This window comes from Chrysemys picta, chromosome 2, assembly GCF_011386835.1.
Source record: "Chrysemys picta bellii isolate R12L10 chromosome 2, ASM1138683v2, whole genome shotgun sequence".
NCBI classification, from domain to species: domain Eukaryota; kingdom Metazoa; phylum Chordata; order Testudines; family Emydidae; genus Chrysemys; species Chrysemys picta.
Genome location: NC_088792.1, coordinates 15,631,565 through 15,652,031, shown reverse-complemented (window position 1 = coordinate 15,652,031; position 20,467 = coordinate 15,631,565). Strand labels below are relative to the sequence as shown.

General features: G+C 42.7%; 1 protein-coding gene across 1 annotated transcript in view; it reads right to left on the bottom strand.

The window, feature by feature from the left end:
* Positions 1-20,467, bottom strand: part of LOC101949665 (sodium channel protein type 5 subunit alpha-like) — a 121,895-nt gene that overhangs the window by 75,632 nt on the left and 25,796 nt on the right. The window contains exons 6-9 of the mRNA XM_065582404.1: positions 19,050-19,256; positions 16,108-16,171; positions 10,738-10,882; positions 3,188-3,382 (exon numbers count right to left, since the gene is read on the bottom strand). Coding sequence (XP_065438476.1) covers positions 3,188-3,382; positions 10,738-10,882; positions 16,108-16,171; positions 19,050-19,256 — 611 coding nt within the window. The remainder of the gene's footprint in view (positions 1-3,187; positions 3,383-10,737; positions 10,883-16,107; positions 16,172-19,049; positions 19,257-20,467) is intronic.

The following is a 20,467-nucleotide window of genomic DNA, read 5'->3' as shown; positions in this document are numbered from 1 at the left end:
AATAAGAGGAAGCCAGTTAAGTAGGAGAGAACTGTTGATTGGCTACAGCATAACCTATGGTAATGAGGAGGCAGCTATTTTAGACAGTCAGTGTTTGTGGCGGTTAAGGAGTTTTTTGATGGGGGAAAGGAGGGAGTATTTGAATCTAATCAAAGATTCATCCCATCCCTACTTGAGACAATTTATTTACAAAAATGTGAATGTCATAAAAACTGAGCATTTTCCTCACATTTTTATTCAGAAAGTGGCGCTATCATTGAAATTAAAGTGATGTAAGATGTTAGTAGATTTGCATTCTGATATTATACAGTTTATTTTTGTCTATCAAATATTCTGATGACTTTAAGTACTAAGGAAAACTTGGTTGATATGTTAAGACTAAGTCCCTTGTTTTCATCAGTGGTCAAGAAATTTTATTAAATTGCTATAAGGCATAATAAATCCACTTACAATGTAGTGCCGTGTAGGAGCCCTGCTTCCTTCCCCAGGGAGCTGGGGCCCCACTTTAGAATGTGAATGGTTGGAGGTATGGGGGAACTCTGTATCCTTTCAGGGTTTCCCGCCCCCCTCCAGCCCTGGTCTTTTGCAAGACTTACCCCTGAGCTGTCCAGATAGTTTCCTTCTCATCCTTGGACTCTCTCCCCCAAAGCTCAGAAGTTCCTGATTACACTTTTCTGTGTTGGAGTCACATCTCCTTGGGGCTGGGTGGAGATTGAACATGATGATCTGACCCTCAGCCCAGTACCCTGGCAGAGCAGAGGTCAGCTGACTGGAGAAAGGTGGAGTGTAATTCAACCTCTGTAGAGCCTGTAAGTGCTGCCTCACATAGGGAACACTACTTAGATTTAAGCCAGGTGTTTGTAGGACAGCTCTGCCGTGGCTGAGTTGGGGCAGAGGAGTCTGGCAGGGAGGCACTGCAGTGGCAGAGCCATATGGTTAAAACCACCATGCTGCTATTTAACCAATCCAGAGGAGGAGGAGGAGGAAGATTATAAATCTTAAGAGCACAAAATGAATAAAAATAAAGGTTTTAAAACAAAATGATTAGAAGAAACTAAACCACTAGTTTGTTCCACCACCAAGGCAAAGAGAATCTGGTGACTGAACTCAAGGGAGGAACTTAGTCCTGGGGCCTCTAGCAACAACACTGGACCACTTCCAAATTCCACTGATAGGAGGCATTAGACCGTGAGAAATGAATAAAGAGAGAAGCAACAGAATGTATGTACCCAGAAAGATAATGGAGCAAATAATTAAGAAATCAATTTGCAAACACCTAGAAGACAATAAGGTTATAAGTAACAGTATGGATTTGTCAAGAATAAATCATGTCAAAACAACACAATCACTTTCTTTGACAGGGTAGCAAGCCTTGTGGATGGAGGGAAGTGGTAGATGTGGTATATCTTGGTTTTAGTAAGGCTTTTGATATTGTCTTGCATGACCTCATAAACAAATAAGGGAAATATAACCTAGATGGAACTATTATAAGGTGGGTGCATAACTAGCTGGAAAACTGTTCCCAGAGAGTAGTTATCAGTGATTCACAATTAAGCTGGAAGGGCATATATAGTGGGGTCCCGCAGGGATCAATTCTGGGTCCAGTTCTGTTCAATATCTTCATCAATGGTTTAATAAATGGCATAGAGAGTACATTTATAAAGTTTGCCGATGATACCAAGTAGAGAGGGGTTGCAAGTGCTTTGGAGGATAGGATTAAAATTCAAAATGATCTGGACAAACTGGAGAAATGGTCTGAAATAAATAGGATGAAATTCAATAAGGACAAATGCAAAGTACTCCACTTAGGAAGAAATAATGAGTTGCACACATACAAAATGGGAAATGACTACCTAGGAAGGAGTACTGCAGAAAGGGATCTGGGGGCCATAGTGGACCACAAGCTAAATATGAGTCAACAGTGTAACACTTTGAAAAAAAAGCAAACATCATTCTGGGATGTTAGCAAGAGTGTTGTAAACAAGACACGAGAAGTATTTCTTCCGCTTTACTCTGCGCTGATTAAGCCTCAGCTGGAGTATTGTGTCCAGTTCTGGGCACCACATTTCAGGAAAGATGTGGACAAATTGAAGAAAGACTAGAGAAGAGCAACAGAAAAGATAAAAAGTCCAGAAAACATGACCTATGAAGAGAGACTGAAAAAAACTGAGTTTGTTCAGTCTGGAGAAGACTGAGGGAGGACGTGATAACACTTTTCAAGTACATAAAGGGTTGTTACAAGGAGGAGGGAGAAAAATTGTTCTCCTTAACCTCTGTGGATAGGACAAGAAGCAATGGGCCTAACTTGCAACAAGGATGGTTTAGGTTGGACATTAGGAAAACCTCCTGTCAGGGGTGGTTAACCACTGGAAAAATTGCCTAGGGAGGTTGTGGAATCTCTGTCATTGGAGATTTTTGAGAGAGGTTGGACAAGCACCGGTCAGGGATGGTCTAGATCAGGGATCGGCAACCTTTGGCACACGGCCCATCAGGGAAATCCGCTGGTGGGCCGGTTTACCTGCAGCATCTGCAGTTCAGCTGATCGCAGCTCCTTCTGGCTGCGGTTCACCGTTCCAGGTCAATGGGGGCTGCGGGAAGCAGTGGCCAGCACATCCATTGGCCCACGCTGCTTCCCGCAGCCCCCATTGGCCTGGAATGGCAAACCGTGGCCAGTGGGAGCTGCGATCAGCCGAACTTGCAGACACAGCAGGTAAACAAAGCGGCCTGGCCCACCAGCGGATTTCCCCGACAGGCCACATGCCAAAGGTTGCTGATCCCTGGTCTAGATAATACTTAGTCCTGACTTGAGTGCATGGGACTGGACTAGAAGATCTCTTGAGGTCTCTTCCAGTTCTACAATTCTATGATTCTATGAACACACCAACATATCTGCAATCCATTACTGTCTGGTAAAATATCAGGTCTACTGGATCTGAAAGTGTTTCTTTAATTTAAAAAGATTTAACTATAGTTTGGACTGATGTTCCATGCTTCTATCACACCAATGCGTATGTTGTTGTGTGAGAAATTACCACCATTGTTCTTGAAAACAAACAAAAAAATTATGACTAAGATATGAGCTGTATTTGTTTTAATCAATGACTGTATTCCATAATAAAAGGGAAAGAAAAGGAGTTTTATGTGATGTGTATTCTGTACTGTACATAATAAAGTACAAAGTACAGACCTGCTCTTTCCTTAGTAGTTCCTCAGCTTCCTGACACAATTTCTTCTTTGCCTGTGTTTTAGCAAGAGTGGCATTGTTTTGCTCTTCATATGCCATGGTTACTACGGCCAGGATCAAGTTGAAGAGATAGAATGAGCACAGGAAGATGACCACCACAAAAAAGATCATGTAGGTCTTTCCAGAAGTTCGGATGATCTATGGGCACAAAATAAATGTTGTGACACATATTTTAAAACAAACATAGTTAATTACAGTCTCCATATTGTGAAGTAAGTCAACATATAGTACTGTTTTCTTAAAACAAACTTTCAGCAACTTGTCTCCTGGCCTGTGTTATACAGGAGGTCAAACTAGATGATCTAGGGATCCCTTTTGTCCCTCAAGTCAAAGACTATAAATCTATGACTGTCGAGCTGTCTGGAGTAGCTCATGCATGAGTGCCAACCTCAGGGCAGACTCTTACAAATCAGGGCACAAACTCCAAATTGTGTTCCATAATTAGACTTCACCAACCAAGTGTCAAGTGTGAACTCCTCAAGCTTTAACAGCTTTAACATGGAGTCATAGCCAGTCCTCTTGGGCACTCCGGTCTATCTTGCCACCCAGACAAGCCTGCCTTTGTGATATCCTGTACACCAAAAGTCACAACAATATTCAGGCTACTCCCAGTCCCAAAGAACCAATCACTTACCCCAGGTCAATTATACCTTAGATCTCTCACTAGACACAACTCTTGTAGCCAATCCTGTAATAAACTAACTAAAGTTTTATTAACTAGGAAAAAGAAATAAGGAAGTTATTTACTTGGTTAAAGCAGGTAAGCATATGCAAACAAATGAGCTACAGTCTTAGGTTCCAAAAGGTAATAGAAACTGCCGCAATATACAAGCTTTCTATGTCCTCTAGAACTAACTGAAGCCAAGCAGCACAGTGATTACACTTGCTTACACTTAGAAATATTGCTCTCTACAAATTCCCAGCAGCACAGTGATACAGTTCCTTCTGGTCAGGGCTTTTTATTTCCTTCCCTCAGAGTTCAAACTGACAGGACAAGTGTTGGCACCTGTCTCCTTTTCATGGGAGGGGGACGAATCAACAAAGTCTTTGTCTTTTGATGTTTCACAATGGCTCATTTGGTTTCAATGGGCCTTCTTGTGTGCAGGACCAGCATTTTACATTAATTAATTCTTCTTTCATGTTTGGTGAGTTACATGGTTACATAGTTTACAATGCAAGCACTCAACATAACTTTATACCATGGGATACAGATGTTATAAGTAAGATCAATACACGCAGCCTCCTACAAGCATTTCATCAAGTCTAAACACTAAACACATTCTTATAAGCTTAACATTTGTTTTAACAATACACACAGGTGAACCACACTGTTTTCCAGCTATGCATTTGTCAGTGAGGCTTAGGGACCTTTGCATGAGCTGGCACTTGGTCTGCCAACATAAATATTCCTTTGTGCTCATGCAATAATTTCCCCCTCACATAGTCTAGTGCATATCATTCATAATGGTAGCACATGCAATTGAAGAGAATAGACTAAAACATTTTAAGTAAATATAATTAAATGAGATATCTCCCAAAAAATAAAGCCAAATAAGCATCAGAGTTTAATTGTATAGAAGACAACTTTATGATCCATTCTAAAAGACACTATAATTAAAGGACAAGAAACTACAATTTCTTTGACAAAGAAGAATGCAAGAAATAAGAGGTCAACATGGCATCAAAAGGGACTGCTCAGAATTAATGTCTGAGATTTAAACAAACCAAATACGTAACCTGGAAATGGACAAGGGGGGATACAACCAGCAAGAAAACTCAGCCAATTAAGGCTAGCAGGAAAAAGATAAGGGGTAGGATTTTATCCTTTGCTGTGGCCCACATACACAGCTGGGGTAGCATACAGGAGCTATAAAAGCTTGAGAGTCAGCCAAAGGAGAATTACCACTCCCTGCAGGCATTGCAAGGACAGCCACAGACTGCTCAATGAAACCCTTTCCCACACATAATGCTATTGGCATTCTTAGCAGTACTATTCCTGAATAGGGCAGCCTGAAGAGGTTGCTGTAATATAGGTTATGTCTACACTAGGAACTGTACAAATCTCCATGTGTGTTGTTAAGAACATAAGAACAGCCATGCTGGGTCAGACTATTGGTCCATCTAGACAGTATCCTGTCTTCTGACAGTGGCCAGTGCCAGGTGCTTCAGAGGGAATGAACAGAACAGGTAATCATCAAGTGATCCATCCTGTTGCCCATTCCCAGCTTCTGGCAAACAGAGGCTAGGGACACTTTAGAGCATGGTTTTGCATCCCTGCCCATTCTGGCTAATAGCCATTGATGGACCTATCCTCCATGAACTTATCTAGTTTTTATTTGAACCCTGTTACAGTCTTGGCCTCCAGAACATCCTCTGGCAAAGAGTTCCACAGGTTGACTGTGCATTGTGTGAAGAAATACTTCCTTTTATTTTAAACCTGCTGCCTATTATTTTAATTGAGTGATCCCTGATTCTTGTGTTATGAGAAGGAGTAAATAACACGTCCTTATTTAGTTTCTTCACACCAGTCATGATTTTATAGACCTCTATCATATCCCCTCTTAGTCATCTTTTTTTCAACCTGAAAAGTCCCAGTCTTATTAATTTCTACTTATATGGAAGCTGCTCCATACCCCTCAACATTTTTATTGCCCTTTTCTGTACCTTTTCCAATTTTTTTTGAGATGGGGCGACCACATCTGCACACAGTATTCAAGATGTGGGCGTACCATGAATGTATAGAGAGGCAATACGATATTTTTTGTCTTATTATTTATCCCACTCCTAATGATTCCCAACATTCTGGTTTGCTTTTTTGATTGACACTGCACATTGAGTAGATGTTTTCAGAGAACTATCCACAATGACTCCAAGATCTTTCTTGAGTGGTAACAGCTAATTTAGAGCCCATCATTTTATATGTATAGTTGGGATTATGTTTTCCAATGTGCATTACTTTGCATTTATCAACACTGAAATTCATCTTCATTTTATTGCCCAGCCACCCAGTATTGTAAGATCCCTTTATAACTCTTTGCAGTCAGCTTTGGACTTAACCATCTTGAGTAATGTTATATTGTCTGCCTACTTTGCCATCTCACTGCTTACCCCTTTTTCCAAATCATATATTAATATATTGAACAGTACTGGTCCCAGTATAGACCCATGGAGGGCACCGCTATTTACCTCACTCCATTCTGAAAACTGACCATTTATTCCTATCCTTTTTTCCCTATCTCCATGAGAGGGCCTTTCCTCTTATCCCATGACAGCTTACTTTGCTTAAGAGCCTTTGGTGAGGGACCTTGTCACAGGCTTTCTGAAAATCTAAGTACATTATATCCACTGAATCCCCCTGGTCCACATACTTATTGATCCACCTCAAAGAATTCTAGTAGATTGGTGAGGCATGATTTCCCTTTACAAAAAACATGTTGACTCTTCCCCAACAATCGTATTCATCTGTGTATCTGATAATTCTGTTCTTTACTATAGTTTCAAACAATTTTCCATGTACTGACGTTAGGCTTGCTGGCCTATAAGTGCCAGGATCACCCCTGAAGCCTTTTAAAAAAATCTATCCTCCAGTCATCTGGAGTTGTTGTGCCATAACCCCCCCTCCCCGATTGTCCACATCTTAACCCCTGAAGCACATGTCTGAAGGAGAGTACAGTGAATGAAAGCTAGCACTCATGAGGGGTTTGGGTATGCACAAGCCTCTAATGTGGCTTAGCCCCATACAAGTGCTACAGTGTAGTGTGGACGGGGAGAAGAGGCATGTACCAAGTCCCAAGTTTCAGTTGCCCATTCTCACAGTGCACTGTACCCTTTTGGCCTGATCCTTACCCATTGTATAAAGGTCCCTGGCCCCCTGTTGCCAGAGGTAGTAGCGAGCTGCACTGACCCCTTTATAAGAGTTTTCCAGTGCACTCTTGATCAGTACAGGTGAACATTGATCATGTTCCAAAAGCAGCCATTTGGTCTGCCAGGCATACAAGGGTGCTGATCAACGTGTGGTCAGAATACACTATCCTCCATGACTGGACCTGGAGTGGCAGGAACATTCATGGGTACCAGAAGATTCCATGGAGGTGGAGGAGGCAGGCATTCACCAGACTCTGGACAAGTGATGGGAACGTATGAAGCACCCGAGGCTCCTGTACTGAAAGGTAAAGGATTTGAACAACCACTTAGGTAAGGACTGTCCTATGAGCCCGTGCTGCAATGAGCTGGACCAGGTGCTCTCCAGAGCTCCCAGTACAGAGCATGAAGTGGCTCATGACAACCTCCTCAAACCTGCTGGCCTTGTCAGACGACAGTACACTGGATAAGGGGCAGGCTGAGGAGGCAGCTGGGACTGTGAAGGAAGCTCTGGGAGACCTGGCGGAAGAGGAGCATATGATTCTGCACTTCTGTCTGGAGGAGCTAGTTGAGCAAGCCACCCTGAGGAACCTGGGGAGGACCCAGAGCCAGGGCAGAAACCAGAGGCCCGTAAGTTTTACAATGGACTCCCCTACACTCTTCCCACCAATATCCCCTTTTGCTCTGGTGCCCCATTACTGACACCCTGCCCCTGCTCCACACCACCTCAAACAAGAGACACCTACAATTTTATTGAACTCCCATGAACCACTGTTGCACATCTAGTGGAAGATATAACAAAGATTATTAATGCACTGTCATTGTGCCCTGTGCGTGCATATTTCTCAGCCAACACACTGGCAACAATAGTTACAGGGTCATGCAGACCAGGGGAGAGGGAGGGAGGGAGGTGGATTTCAAGAGGGACTGGTTGGGGATAGGACAGCTGTAGAAAGCACAATTGTTCAAAGTTCCATCACCCTTACTCCCATCCCACTCCCTTGTTTTTCCATTCCCCTATGAACAGGAGCCACATGGAAGTCGGGGGTGGTGGTGGTGGAAGGGTTAGGTGCAGGTCCGCTTATATCTGGGAAGAAAAAGATGATCCAAGGAACATTCCCGCAGTCCTTTCTCCCTGTGAAAATTAAAAATATTATGTACTATTCCCACTTCCTGGTGTCTGTCCTCTCCCCACTCCAAGCCACTCTGCAAAAGCTGGGGAAAGTGGGAGCAGGTGAAGGGTCCACTCTGGTGGTTGTACAGACACAATGTCAGGTCCCTTAGCAGTGGAGAGGTGAGTGGCTTGTGGTGTTCACTGGAAAGTTCAGGGAACAAAATAAAAATGTGGTGTAACTCTTTCTTTTCCCTGTCCTTATCACTGCTGTTCACTGCACACAGGAGCTGGATTTTCTGGTGATGCAGGGGGTGGTTAGAGGTCATTTTTACTCGTGGTGAAGGCTGTGGCAGAACCCCACGGAGAGACAGCCAGCCGGCCTGGGATCACGAAAGGTGCCCCTTAACACCCTGCGTGCCCCCCCCTTTTACTCTGGGGCTGCACTGACCAGGGACAGAGACTTTGGGGTCTGTTGGACTTTTAGGGCTTTGGGTGGTTGCTGGACCCAAGAGACTTGGGGGTGTTGGACTTTGGGGACTCTGGGTGATTTTTGGGTTGCTGGATTCAAGAACCAAAGGGAAAGGACACAGCCCAATTTGCTGGGGTGGGTCTTGTGCTCATGGTTTGTGTTATGAATCCTGTTTGTGGTGTTTTTCCAATTTAATGCTGATGTCGTTTACCTCATGTTATTAAACATTTTCTGTTACACTCAGACTCTGTGCTTGCAAGAGGGGAAGTATTGCCTCTTAGAGGCACCCAGGGGGGTGGTATGTAATTGTCCCAGGTCACTGGGTGGGGGCTCGAGCCGGTTTTGCATTGCGTTATTGAAACGGAACCCCGAGATACAGAACCCGGCCCTTGTTGCTGTCAACTTAGATGGGCAGAAGGGTTACATTTTTGGGGGCCATCTCTCCGTGGGGTTCTGCCACAGCCTTCACCACGAGCCAGTCCACTTCCTGCCGTCCCACAAACTGCTCCGCTCTACAAGCTGCGCCGCTCCGCTCACCGACCTGTGAGCCGCTTCAGCCGTCCCCGCAAACAGCTCTGCTCGCCGTTCCTTGGGCCGCTCCAACCGGCCCCGCAAGGCTCCGCACCACTCGCTGCTCCTCCAGTCGTCCCCACAAATCGCTCCACCAGCTGCTTAGCAATATAGCTTCAGGCTCCCCCACTAGTTAACAGCACTCAGTGATGTCAGCTCTTAGTAACTTTAGCTCTTTTGTGATTTCAGCTCTTAGCAATTTCAGCTCATAGTAGGGGAGCCCCAGTGCTAATGCACCATTGGCCCAAAGTGAATTCAGCTCAGTAGCCTGTAACTAGACTCCTAATGGAATCAAAGTTAGCTCTGACATTCAACCATGGAGAGAGGAGGTAGTGCAACTGGTGTTTCAAACCCTCAGAGGGGGCTCATACCATCATGTACAAATACCTGTCCCCATCCTCTCTCCATTCACTGGGTTTTGTAACCCATGACCCTTGTCAAGCAAGTGCTACTTAGGTAATGGTGAAGGACTCACTCAGTCATTCTGTCATACAATAGTTTCACTGGCCTTGATTCACAGAATCAGGGTAACAAAACTTTATTCTTCCTGTCCCAATAACAGAAAAAAATGGGGATCCCACACCAGCCAAATTAACCACTTTGAGTTGCTGTTGTTTCATGCCAGGCGAGTGGGTGTGCCTATGCAAACAAGATCAGTCCCTGGAGTTCTTTTCCACACTCGCCATAATTCACCACCAGATGTCAGGGTAGAGCTCATCCTGACTCTGCTTACACAAACAATGTAATCCCACCACACCATGCTGGTTCTGACCAGAAGGAGCAGTCCATCCATGGGCATACCATGGCAATACTGGCAGTCACAACATCTATTCCATGGGACTACAGTGGATTGTCACTCACTCTCTTGGTCAGCCATCTTTGGTGTGTCAAAAAGTTCTGGCCCAATTCTGTCCACTAGCTTGTGGATTGAGTACTTCCCCACATGAACAGTTGTTTTGCAAGAAGTAGCTGAAGCAGAATCACATCATCTTGGACTTGCTTCAGGTCTTCCACTCAATTTGACAGAAAGGATTTGTGAAGCAGGAGGTGCCATCACCAAATGCTTGAAGTCAGCGGATAGTACCAGCAACACACAGTAAGGCAGTTCCTGGAGTGTCTCCTGTGATGCACATAACTCAAAGACACCATTCCTGAAATGGCAGTATGAATGTCGGGTACGTGGACAATGTATATGGATACTTGGCGCAGGTACGGGGTACATGCACTAGCAATACATAGACAACTACCTGAGGAGGTGAGCAAGTCTAGACAAAGGCTTAGAGCATTGCCCTGGGCTGAACCAGTTCTGATAATGTTTTGGTCTGCACTTCCCTAGTACTTAAAATGTTGTTTAAAATAAATGTGACTACACACATGTTAAAAAATAAAATAGTGTATAACAACATTTTTAGCATAGACATCATCCTAGACTGAATAACTGGCTTGCTTAATTATCATTTTAACAACTGAAGTACCTACTTGTCGATATAGACGCTCCCAATTATCTTGTGTCATCAGACGGAAAACAGAGAGGAAGGCCCAGCCAAAATGATCAAAGCTTGTGTAGCCAAAATCAGGATTGTCCCCAATTTTCTGGCAGGAATAGTTCTCTGGACATTCCTTACTAATAACAGAAGAGACATTATATTATACATGATTTCCATGTAGAACTGGTTTCCTTACATATCAGATTGCTTATGTTGCTCCTGAAAGTGCCAAGTACACAGTCTCAAATACAGACTCCTTTAGTTCATCTGAAAGTTCACATCCTCAAATATATTTCTGCCATCAGGGGTCATTCAAGTCTCGGATTCCCTGGTAAGTCATGTGGTGGACCACCCACTACAAGATCCGAGACTTAATATGTGGTCCAGTGGTTTTCAACCTGTCGTCCACAGACTATGTCTAAGATTTCAAAAGGGGTCCACACCTCCATTTGACATTTTTAGGGGTTCACAAATGAAAAAATATTGAAATCCACTGATGTAGTTTGATTCCACACCTCGCCTCCAATATACACATACCCACACCTTCCCCAAACTCAAATGCCAGCTGGGACAGATGTTTACAAGCCCAGGAGAAGCAAGGAATATGAAAGTTCTAGGCATGAGTATTTGTGGAGGGAGTTGGAAAGATGATGGAATGAAGATTAGATCTTAAATAGTTGGATGGAGGGGGGAAGGAAAGAGCCTGCAATGTGCCCAAACCAGGGCTGTACTGAAAAGAGAAACAACCTAATGCTTCAAGCCGCTCAAGTTATCACCACCACAGAGCCACATGTGTAAGCAGGGTCTGAATGAGCTCTCCCCTGACATCTAGTGATCAGCTGGAAGAAAAGACTTCAGGTGCAGACTGTGTTTACATAAACATGCCTGCTCTGCCTAGGTGTGCAGTAAATGGTGCTGCTTTGCCAAAATGATCAATTTTGGCTGATTTGGGGTTATGAATCACTCTAGTATTCAAATGCAGGGGTAACAAAATGTTGTTATCCTTATTGTATGGGTAAAGGGCAGCAGAACTGTGCTCACCATGCTCTTATTGAGGGGTATCATAAACAGACAGTTAAGGGTTAATTCCTCTTTTACCTCTAAAGGGTTAAGAAGCTCACATAGCCTAGCTGACACCTGACCAGAGGAACCAATGAGAAGATCAGATATTTTAAAAGAGGGACAAGGGAAATCAGTCTCCGTCTGTTCAGAAAAGTTTGTGCCGGAGTGAAGGATCCAGGAATCAGCCATCTAACATTTCTTAAAAATAGTAAGTGTTTAGAGAAGGAATGTATTAGATTATGTTTATTTTCTTTTGTGACTTCTTTTTGCATAGAGAGAGAATCAAATTGGGTTTCTTTGTGTAACTAAGGTTTTGCCCAGAGGGACATCCTCTGTGTTTTGAATCTGTTGTCTGTGAGAGTAGCTTGCATGCTAATCTCACAGAGGTATTCCTTTCACCCTTTTTCTTTAATTAAAAGTTTTCTTTTAAGAACCTGTTTATTTTTCCTTGTTTTAAGATCCAAGGGTTTTTTGGATCTGGGCTCACCAGGAATTGGTGGGAGGTAAATCAGTCCCAATCCTGCCAGAAAAAGGGGGAAAAAGACTGGGGAAATATTTTGGGGGAAAAGGAACTCCAAATGGTCCTTTCCCTGTTTATTGTTTAAATCATTTGGTGGTGGCAGCTTAGACCTAAGCTGGTAAACAAACTTAGGGGGTTATCTCATGCAGGTCCCCACATCTGTACCCTAAAGTTCAGAGTGGGGGAGGCACCATGGCATGGTAGGCAGTGAGATCGGATTCAACTGAACCAAAAGCCAGTAGATTTTTTCCCCTTCTCTTCTCCGAGCTGCAAGGAGAAACAGATCTTTATAGCTCTTTGCCTGAAGGCAAAGGTGTTAAGTTTTCTAACAAGGGCTCTTGTTAGAGGAAAGTTTCCAGCTGTGAACAGCTGGCGAGTAATTAACATTTTGCAAAAAAAAGTCACAAAACCAGTCTTCCTTGTTTCTTTCTTACTCTGAGGGGTCAAGTTACAGTAACAAAGGAATTTACAAGCTGTTTTTTCCTACCTCTCGGGGATAGCTAGGGTAGACCAGAAAGGCTGAACACTGAATGCTGTGAAAGTCTCTGTTAACTAAGCAGCCCTGAGCTGAGGCATCCCAGTTTCAGTGAACTGCAGAGGGGGTGTGACCCAGCACAACAAAGCAGGAAAATTAGTACCAGTGATGCCGCTAATAAATTAGAGCTGGCCAGACTTGCAGCAGAAGAAAATGAAAAGAATCATAAGAGACTGCTCGAATTAAAAGAACTCAAGAAAGCAGCTACTGAAAGAGAAGAGAAAGCCAAAGAGGATGCCCACAAGAGAGCTATGGAGGAGAAAGAAAAAGAGATGGAGATCCAGAGGGAGGCCCAAAAGCATGCACTGGAATTAGCAAAGATTCAGCCGAATCCACCAAATAATCCTAACAATCCTCTACCAAAATCCACAGATGGGAGCGACTATCCATGGTATAATGAATCCAGTGATATTGCTGAATATTTCCTCACCTTTGAAAGACTGTGCACTCACCATGCCATTCCTGAAGATCAAAAAATGACCACATTGGTAGCAAAATTGACAGGAAGAGCGCTGGACGTATTCAACAAGATGCCTATTGGGGAGGCTTCTGACTATGGTAAATTTAAGGATTTGGTTTTGAAATAATTTCAAGTTACACCTGACACTTACAGAGTCAAATTTAGAGCCCTTCAGAGAGGGCCTGGACTAAGTAATGTGGCTTATGTACACCAGATAATGGATCTGTTAGAGAAATGGGCCAACGGCAGGGGTGTAGCTACCTTTGAAGGAATGGTTGATTTGATGACTCAGGAACAATTCCTGAATACGACCAAGGATAATATAAAACAGTGGTTATGGGATAAGAAAATAGACTCAGCTGAAAGTCTTACACTGATCAATACAAGCAGTCCCAGGCCGCTAGAGAGGTGGGGAAAATCGACACAAAATGGGTAGAGGGAGCAGGTCCCCACATCTGTACCCTAAAGTTCAGAGTGGGGAGGCACAATTCCTAGTGAACCCCAAATTCATCAACCCAGAGGCTCCGGTGACAATTCAACCCTTTATGTCAAACTCTTTAAACTTGCTTACAGCCAAGTTGCCTGTCCAGTACAAGGGCTGGTCAGGAATGTGGACTTTTGCAGTCTATGATAATTATCCCATCCCCATGCTGCTGGGGGAAGACTTGGCCAACCATGTGAAGCTAGCAAAAAGGGTGGGAATGGTCACCCGCTGCCAGACTAAGCAAGCTTTCACACCTATCCCTGTTCCTGAGCCTTCCACCAGGGCCCCTTCTGTCTTACCAGAGACCCAGAAAGAGGTGGTGGAACCAGATCCCCTGCCTAAAGTTCAGAGTGGGGGAGGCACCTTGACAAGGGGTCACCCTAAATTGAACCTCACTTGCTAAACAGGGGATAGGGATGCCCAATCCCAGTGAAGATGAGAGTGGGTGAGGACAGATGTTCCTACCTGGTGGTGTGGACTTTGCCTAAAGAGTCCTAGGCACCATTTCAACTGTCCCTCTCCAGTGTTTAATGACAGAGATGATAAGACTCAACTGAAAGTCCTTGTTTCTGGCTGGTAATTCCTAGAGCTGTCCTGACTGCAGAGGAAGTCTAGGGTCCTAAGTCTTAGACCTTGTATGGAGAAAGTGAAAGACAACACAGAGACAACACTGGCTGTGAGGTTCCCCACTGCCTGCTGAAATCACTGAGCTGCAATCAGTAAGAGCTGAGTTAAGTGGAAGGACCTCAGAATGTGACATCATGGAGGCAGCAGCAGGGAGGCAGTAGCCAGTGGTGGTAGAGAAACAGCAGTGGCAGCTGTGAGACAGTTGCAGATGCAGCTGCAGAGACTTTGGTCAATGCCCCCTCCCCGAGGGACGGGAGGTGAACCCCTGTGAATGCATCTCTGAACTTTGAATCTTTGCTAACTAAGGACAGCCAGCTGTGAATGGGGTGTATCAGAGGGAGAGGAGAGTGATGTGTTAAAGAGACATTCATTCATCAGACTTTCCCACTGCAAGGTGGGAAACTGAGGCAAAGAATACTGCCCAAACCACTGTGGCTGGTGTTAAGTTTTCCCAGATAACTGTGTGGGAGCTCAAGCTGGTTCTCTTTTGTTCGAACCTTTAGATATTGAACCTGGCCCTTGTTGCTGCCAACTCCACCTGGCAGAAGGGGTACATGTGTCAATGGACAGCAGCTTGTATTTCACACCACATGGCATGGGAACGAGAATAGCGATCATCACATCAACATTTCAGCTTAGTGTTTGTGAGGTGAACACCCACCCACCCCCATGACCACGGTGTTCCCTGAAGCTGCAAGTCTGGCAGCACTGTGTAAATCAGGTCTGTAAAGCCCTAAAAGTACATATAAGAGAGTCTTCATGACTATTCATTCCCTCCGAAGTCAGATATTTTATAATAAGTGTGTAACATGTCAGTCAAGCCACATAGTGCAGCAGCAAAATAAGTGTAATTTATCAAGGTGGTTCCCCCCCCCCCCATCCCCAAGTCTATTATCCATGCAAAAGATACCTATTTCTGGATCCAAATTTGATAATTCTGATATTACATAAAACCTCCAGTCTTTCGGTGTGATTGTACAGTACCTAGCACAATGGGGCGCCAATCCTGAATGGAACCTTTGGGGACTACTGCAATTAAAATAATAAACAGTGTATGGTGCCTTGCTAGAGGCCTCTGCACTGAGCTGAATTCCTCCTCGAGTGAATAAAATGTAAATATATAAATAAAACAGTGTCCTGGGCTCACCACCTGACAAAGGGGTTTTGAAGAGGGGAAAGGATAGACTCAGCTATGCCATCCTTGATATGGACTGAGAAAATAACTTAAGACACAGAGTGGTCTTTGGAAAGAATAAAGGTCTTTTGTTTTTCTATATAAGAGGAAGGCTCTTCTTGGAAGGGGAGACAAGACTCTGGAGTGAACTATCAAGGGAGGAAGTCAGTGCTAGGAACTGACTACAAATGAGTAACAAACTTTGCACTTTAAATTTCCTGGCCCTTGACCAGCTTTATCACTATTTTTTTACCTCCATCTCCCACTCTCTCAGACCATTTATTTTCACTACATCACCAATGTTTAGCAATAGATTACAAGATCATTTCCTTAAATGGGATTTTTCATTCTCCTTATTGCGTAGCCTCACTCTTTCCCCAAAGTGAAAGGAAATCACAGCTTCCAGGAAGCTTACAGTGTAGTTTGTCTACAGCCAAATACAAAACAACAAAAATAGCAAAGAAAAGAAAGGACTAAAAATGGGTGTTAGCTATACTTACTCAGGTTCCAAGCTGAATCCGCACAGTAATACATCCTGAGAATTATTCATTCTGTAGCAGATATCTATTGTTAAAATGAAAGGGTCATAAAATGACAAGTTACTTTCTCATAAGTACCTTCCGAGGTTAATTGGATTGGTCACAAATATCAAGTGAGCAGTATATACACGATACATATAATAATCTATGTATTAATGGATTTTTAAAAAAATTAAAGAAGAAATATATATGTCTTTGATGTATGTGCACATATGCCTGAGAATCTCCTTTGTAAAAATTTACTATCTATAGTTACATTTCTCTGACAATCTGTGGGTACTACCGTTTGTTTTGAAAATTCACTAGTAACTGATCAATAAACAGCATATGTCTCTGTCTATCCTCATATAAGCACAGAAATGTCAGTTTTATGCTCCTTCCAGCTGTTCCTCAAAAAGGCAATCTGCATGCCTGAGGGGAGACCTATATCCTTCTATCTGAATGACTGCAAGATTCTAATTAATCTCAGATAAGGAGTGGAATCTTCTTCTTTCACATGCGTCAAAAGCCGGTATATAGATTGTTCAGTCTAGACGACTGGAATGAGATATCTAGATTGTAAGTCTAGATGACAGGAGTGGGATGTGGTAGCTTAAAAGACAAAAGTGCAACCACCTAGAATTATTATCTATTGATCTATAAATGACATGTAATTATGGTTGGAAAGGTGGTTGGAAAGGTGACCAGGCAAAATGTGCACCTTCTACCTGGCTTTTCTCTATAATTACATTTCTGTTAATGATGGGCTGAAGGGTAGCCTGGCAGCTCACTTCCCAAATGAAAAACCTACTTCAGTGCTGCCCCCTTTAAGAGTGTTGAGGAGATATAGCTCATCAACTCAACTCCATTGTGAGCGGATTGTTGCCTGGAATAATGCCACAGGATATCCCATAGGTAACAAGAGATGGAGGTTTACAAAAAGGCAAAATAGTAGAGGAGTATGTCTTTTTCTACTTAAGTCGAGCTAAGTGTGCACCATACATTTCTGAAGACTGTGAATGCCTAAAAAGCAACTGAGGGTCCTGTGGCACCTTTAAGACTAACAGTCTTTCTGTTAGTTTTAAAGGTGCCACAGGACCCTCTGTTGCTTTTTACAGATTCAGACTAACACGGCTACCCCCCTGATACTGTGAATGCCTAGTGCATTTACTTGGACAAATTAGATTTCTTCAAGCCACTAGGGCCTGATTAAATGAATCCTAGAATACTCAAGGAGCTGACTGAGGAGATATCTGAGCCATTAGCAATTATCTTTGAAAGAAGACTGGAAAAGGGCAATATAGTGCCCATCTATAAAAAGGGAAATAAGGACAACCCAGGGAATTACAACCAGTCAGCTTAACTTCTGTACCCAAAAAGATAATGGAGCAAATAATTAAGCAATCTATTTGCAAACATCTAGAAGATAATAAGGTGATAAGTAACAGTCAGCATGGATTTGTCAAGAACAAATCATGTCAAACCAACCTGATCGCTATCTTTGACAGCGTAACAAGCCTTGTGGATGGAGGAAAGCAGTAGATGTGGTATATCTTGTCTTCAGTAAAGTTTTAGATACTGTCTCACATGACCTTCTTATAAACAAACTAGGGAAATGCAACCTAGATGGAGCTATTATAAGGTGGTGCAAAACTGGTTGGAAAACCGTTCTCAGAGAGTAGTTTTCAGTGGATGTTGGTACAGCATGATGAGTGGGGTCCTGCAGGGATCAGTTCTGGGTCTGATTTAGATAATGGCATACAGAGTACACTCATACATTTTTCAGATGATACCAAGCTGGGAGGGGTTGCAAGGGCTTTGGAGGATAGGATTAAAATTCAAAATGATTTGGACAAACTGGAGAAATGATCTGAAATAAATAGAATGAAATTCTATAAGGACAAATGCAAAGTACTCCACTTAGCAAGGAACAATCACTTGCACACATACAAAATGGGAAATGACTGCCTAGGAAGGAGTACTGTGGAAAGGGATCTGGGGGTCATAGTGGATCACAAGCTAAATATTAGTGAACAGTGTAATGCTGTTGCAAAAAAAGCAAACATCATTCTCAGATGTATTCGCAGGAGTATTGTAAGCAAGACACAAGAAGTAATTCTTCGGCTCTACCCTGTGCTGATTAGGCCTCAACTGGAGTACTGTGTCCAGTTCTGGGAGCCATATTTCAGGAAGGATGAGGTAAAATTGAAGAGAGACCAGAGAAGAGCGACAAAAATGATTAAAGGTCTAGAAAACATGACCCATGAGGGAAGATTCATAGAATCATAGACTTTAAGGTCAGAAGGGACCATTATGATCATCTAGTCTGACCTCCTGCACATGCAGACCACAGAATCTCACCCACCCACTCCTGTAACAAACCCCTAACCTATGTCTGAGCTATTGAAGTCCTCAAATCATGGTTTAAAGACTTCAAGGTGCAGAGAATCCTCCAGCAAGTGACCGGTACCCCACGCTGCAGAGGAAGGCAAACCCCCACCCCACTCCCAGGACCTCTGCCAATCTGGAGGAAAATTCCTTTCCGACCCCAAATATGGTGATCAGCTAAACCCTGAGCATGTGGGCAAGACTCCCCAGCCAGACACCCAGGAAAGAATTCTCTGTAGTAATTCAGATCCCACCCCATCTAACATCCTATCACAGGCCATTGGGAAGATTTACCACTAATAATCAAAGATCAATTAATTGCCAGAATTAGGCTATCCCATCATACCCTCGCCACCATAAACTTATCAAGCTTAGTCTTGAAGCCAGATATGTCTTTTGCCCCCACTGCTCCCCTTGGAAGGCTGTTCCAGAACTTCATTCCTCTGATGGTTAGAAACCTTCGTCTAATTTCAAGTCTAAACTTCCTGATTATTATTATAGACTCTTATTTAAAGGAAAAAAGAACAAAAGTTTACCTGATTCCTTTACATCACTTATCTTGGCATCATCACATAATTTCTGATCAAATGTAGTATTGTTACGGACACATTTCTTTTTCAAGTTACCCATAAAGAGCTGGAGGCCTACAAGGGCAAAGACACTCAAGCAGAAAACGGTCAGGATCATCACATCAACAAGTTTCTTAATAGACTGGATAAGTGCATCTACGATGACCTTTAGTTCTAGAAAAATAAAATTGAACAAAATGTAGCCTGAGAAGAGAAAATAATATGTAGGCCCATTTGATTATGTACCACAGCTTCAATTATGTAAACAGGGCCCATATGCACTGCACATATTTTTACAACTGTATACCATAAAATGAGGTACAGTAAAACACGGGACTGGGAATAATTTAGTTTTACTGTAATTTTCTCACCAACCTTGGATTTTTACTTCACTCCAAGGCTGATCCTCACTCCCCAAGGTCCTAATTTGGAAAAGTATGCAAGCACATTCTTAGGAGTTTTGCTGAATAAGGATAGACTTTTGCATGTGCTTAAACTTAAGCAAGTACTTTGTGTTTTGTTGATTTGACTTTTAAATCAAGGTAAAGTTCTTATAGACTTCAAGGAGTTTTGTCAGAAGATAGTGCATGACAGGGCCCACTATTTTAAAAAGATAACCTATTTAAGACAAAGGAATGAAAAAGTTGCTAATTATAAATTACAGGCACATAGTGAGGCATGAAGTAATCAAATCAATGGGCAGTAGTAACACAGAATTTTTAATGGCTTTTCTATCTGGAATTCAGAATGCATATTGAAAATAAAAGTTAGATATACAATTTTAAGACATTTGTCACCTATTTATGAAAGGTGTGTTAGGATATTATTTACTATACATAGACTTTATGAAGGAGTTAGGGCTGTGAGTGTAAACACTGGGATTTGGAGTTGTTTTTAATGATTTTTTGCAAGTGAATTTAGCATTCATGAAACAGGTAACGAGTGCACAAACTTGGAGACTGTAGTGATCTATTTTCCCTATGCAATCAGCAGTCCCATCCTTAAATACAGTACTTCTAGAAGTGTTAGAGAAGATCTGTGCAAAAACAGTCTCACCATCTGCAAAACTAATGGCAAACTACACTGAGGATTTGTAAAACCAAAACCTTATTACTAGTCTTGTGAATTTTTTGTGGAAACAGCAGTTTCCACCACAAAAATGAGAGTTAATTTTAATCTTTGTACTCAGTGTGGTGAAGACAGGAAAACCAGTCTCAGATTTTTTTAAAGTACTTATTAAGCACTTACCTCTGTTGTAGCATACATTTACAACAGAATTAAAAGCTTTATAAGTAACAATTCTGACGTGACAGAGATAGTCAACGCTACTTCCAGGTGCAGTGAGACTCATAATAAAAAAATCAAGATTTTCAAATATGAATGTC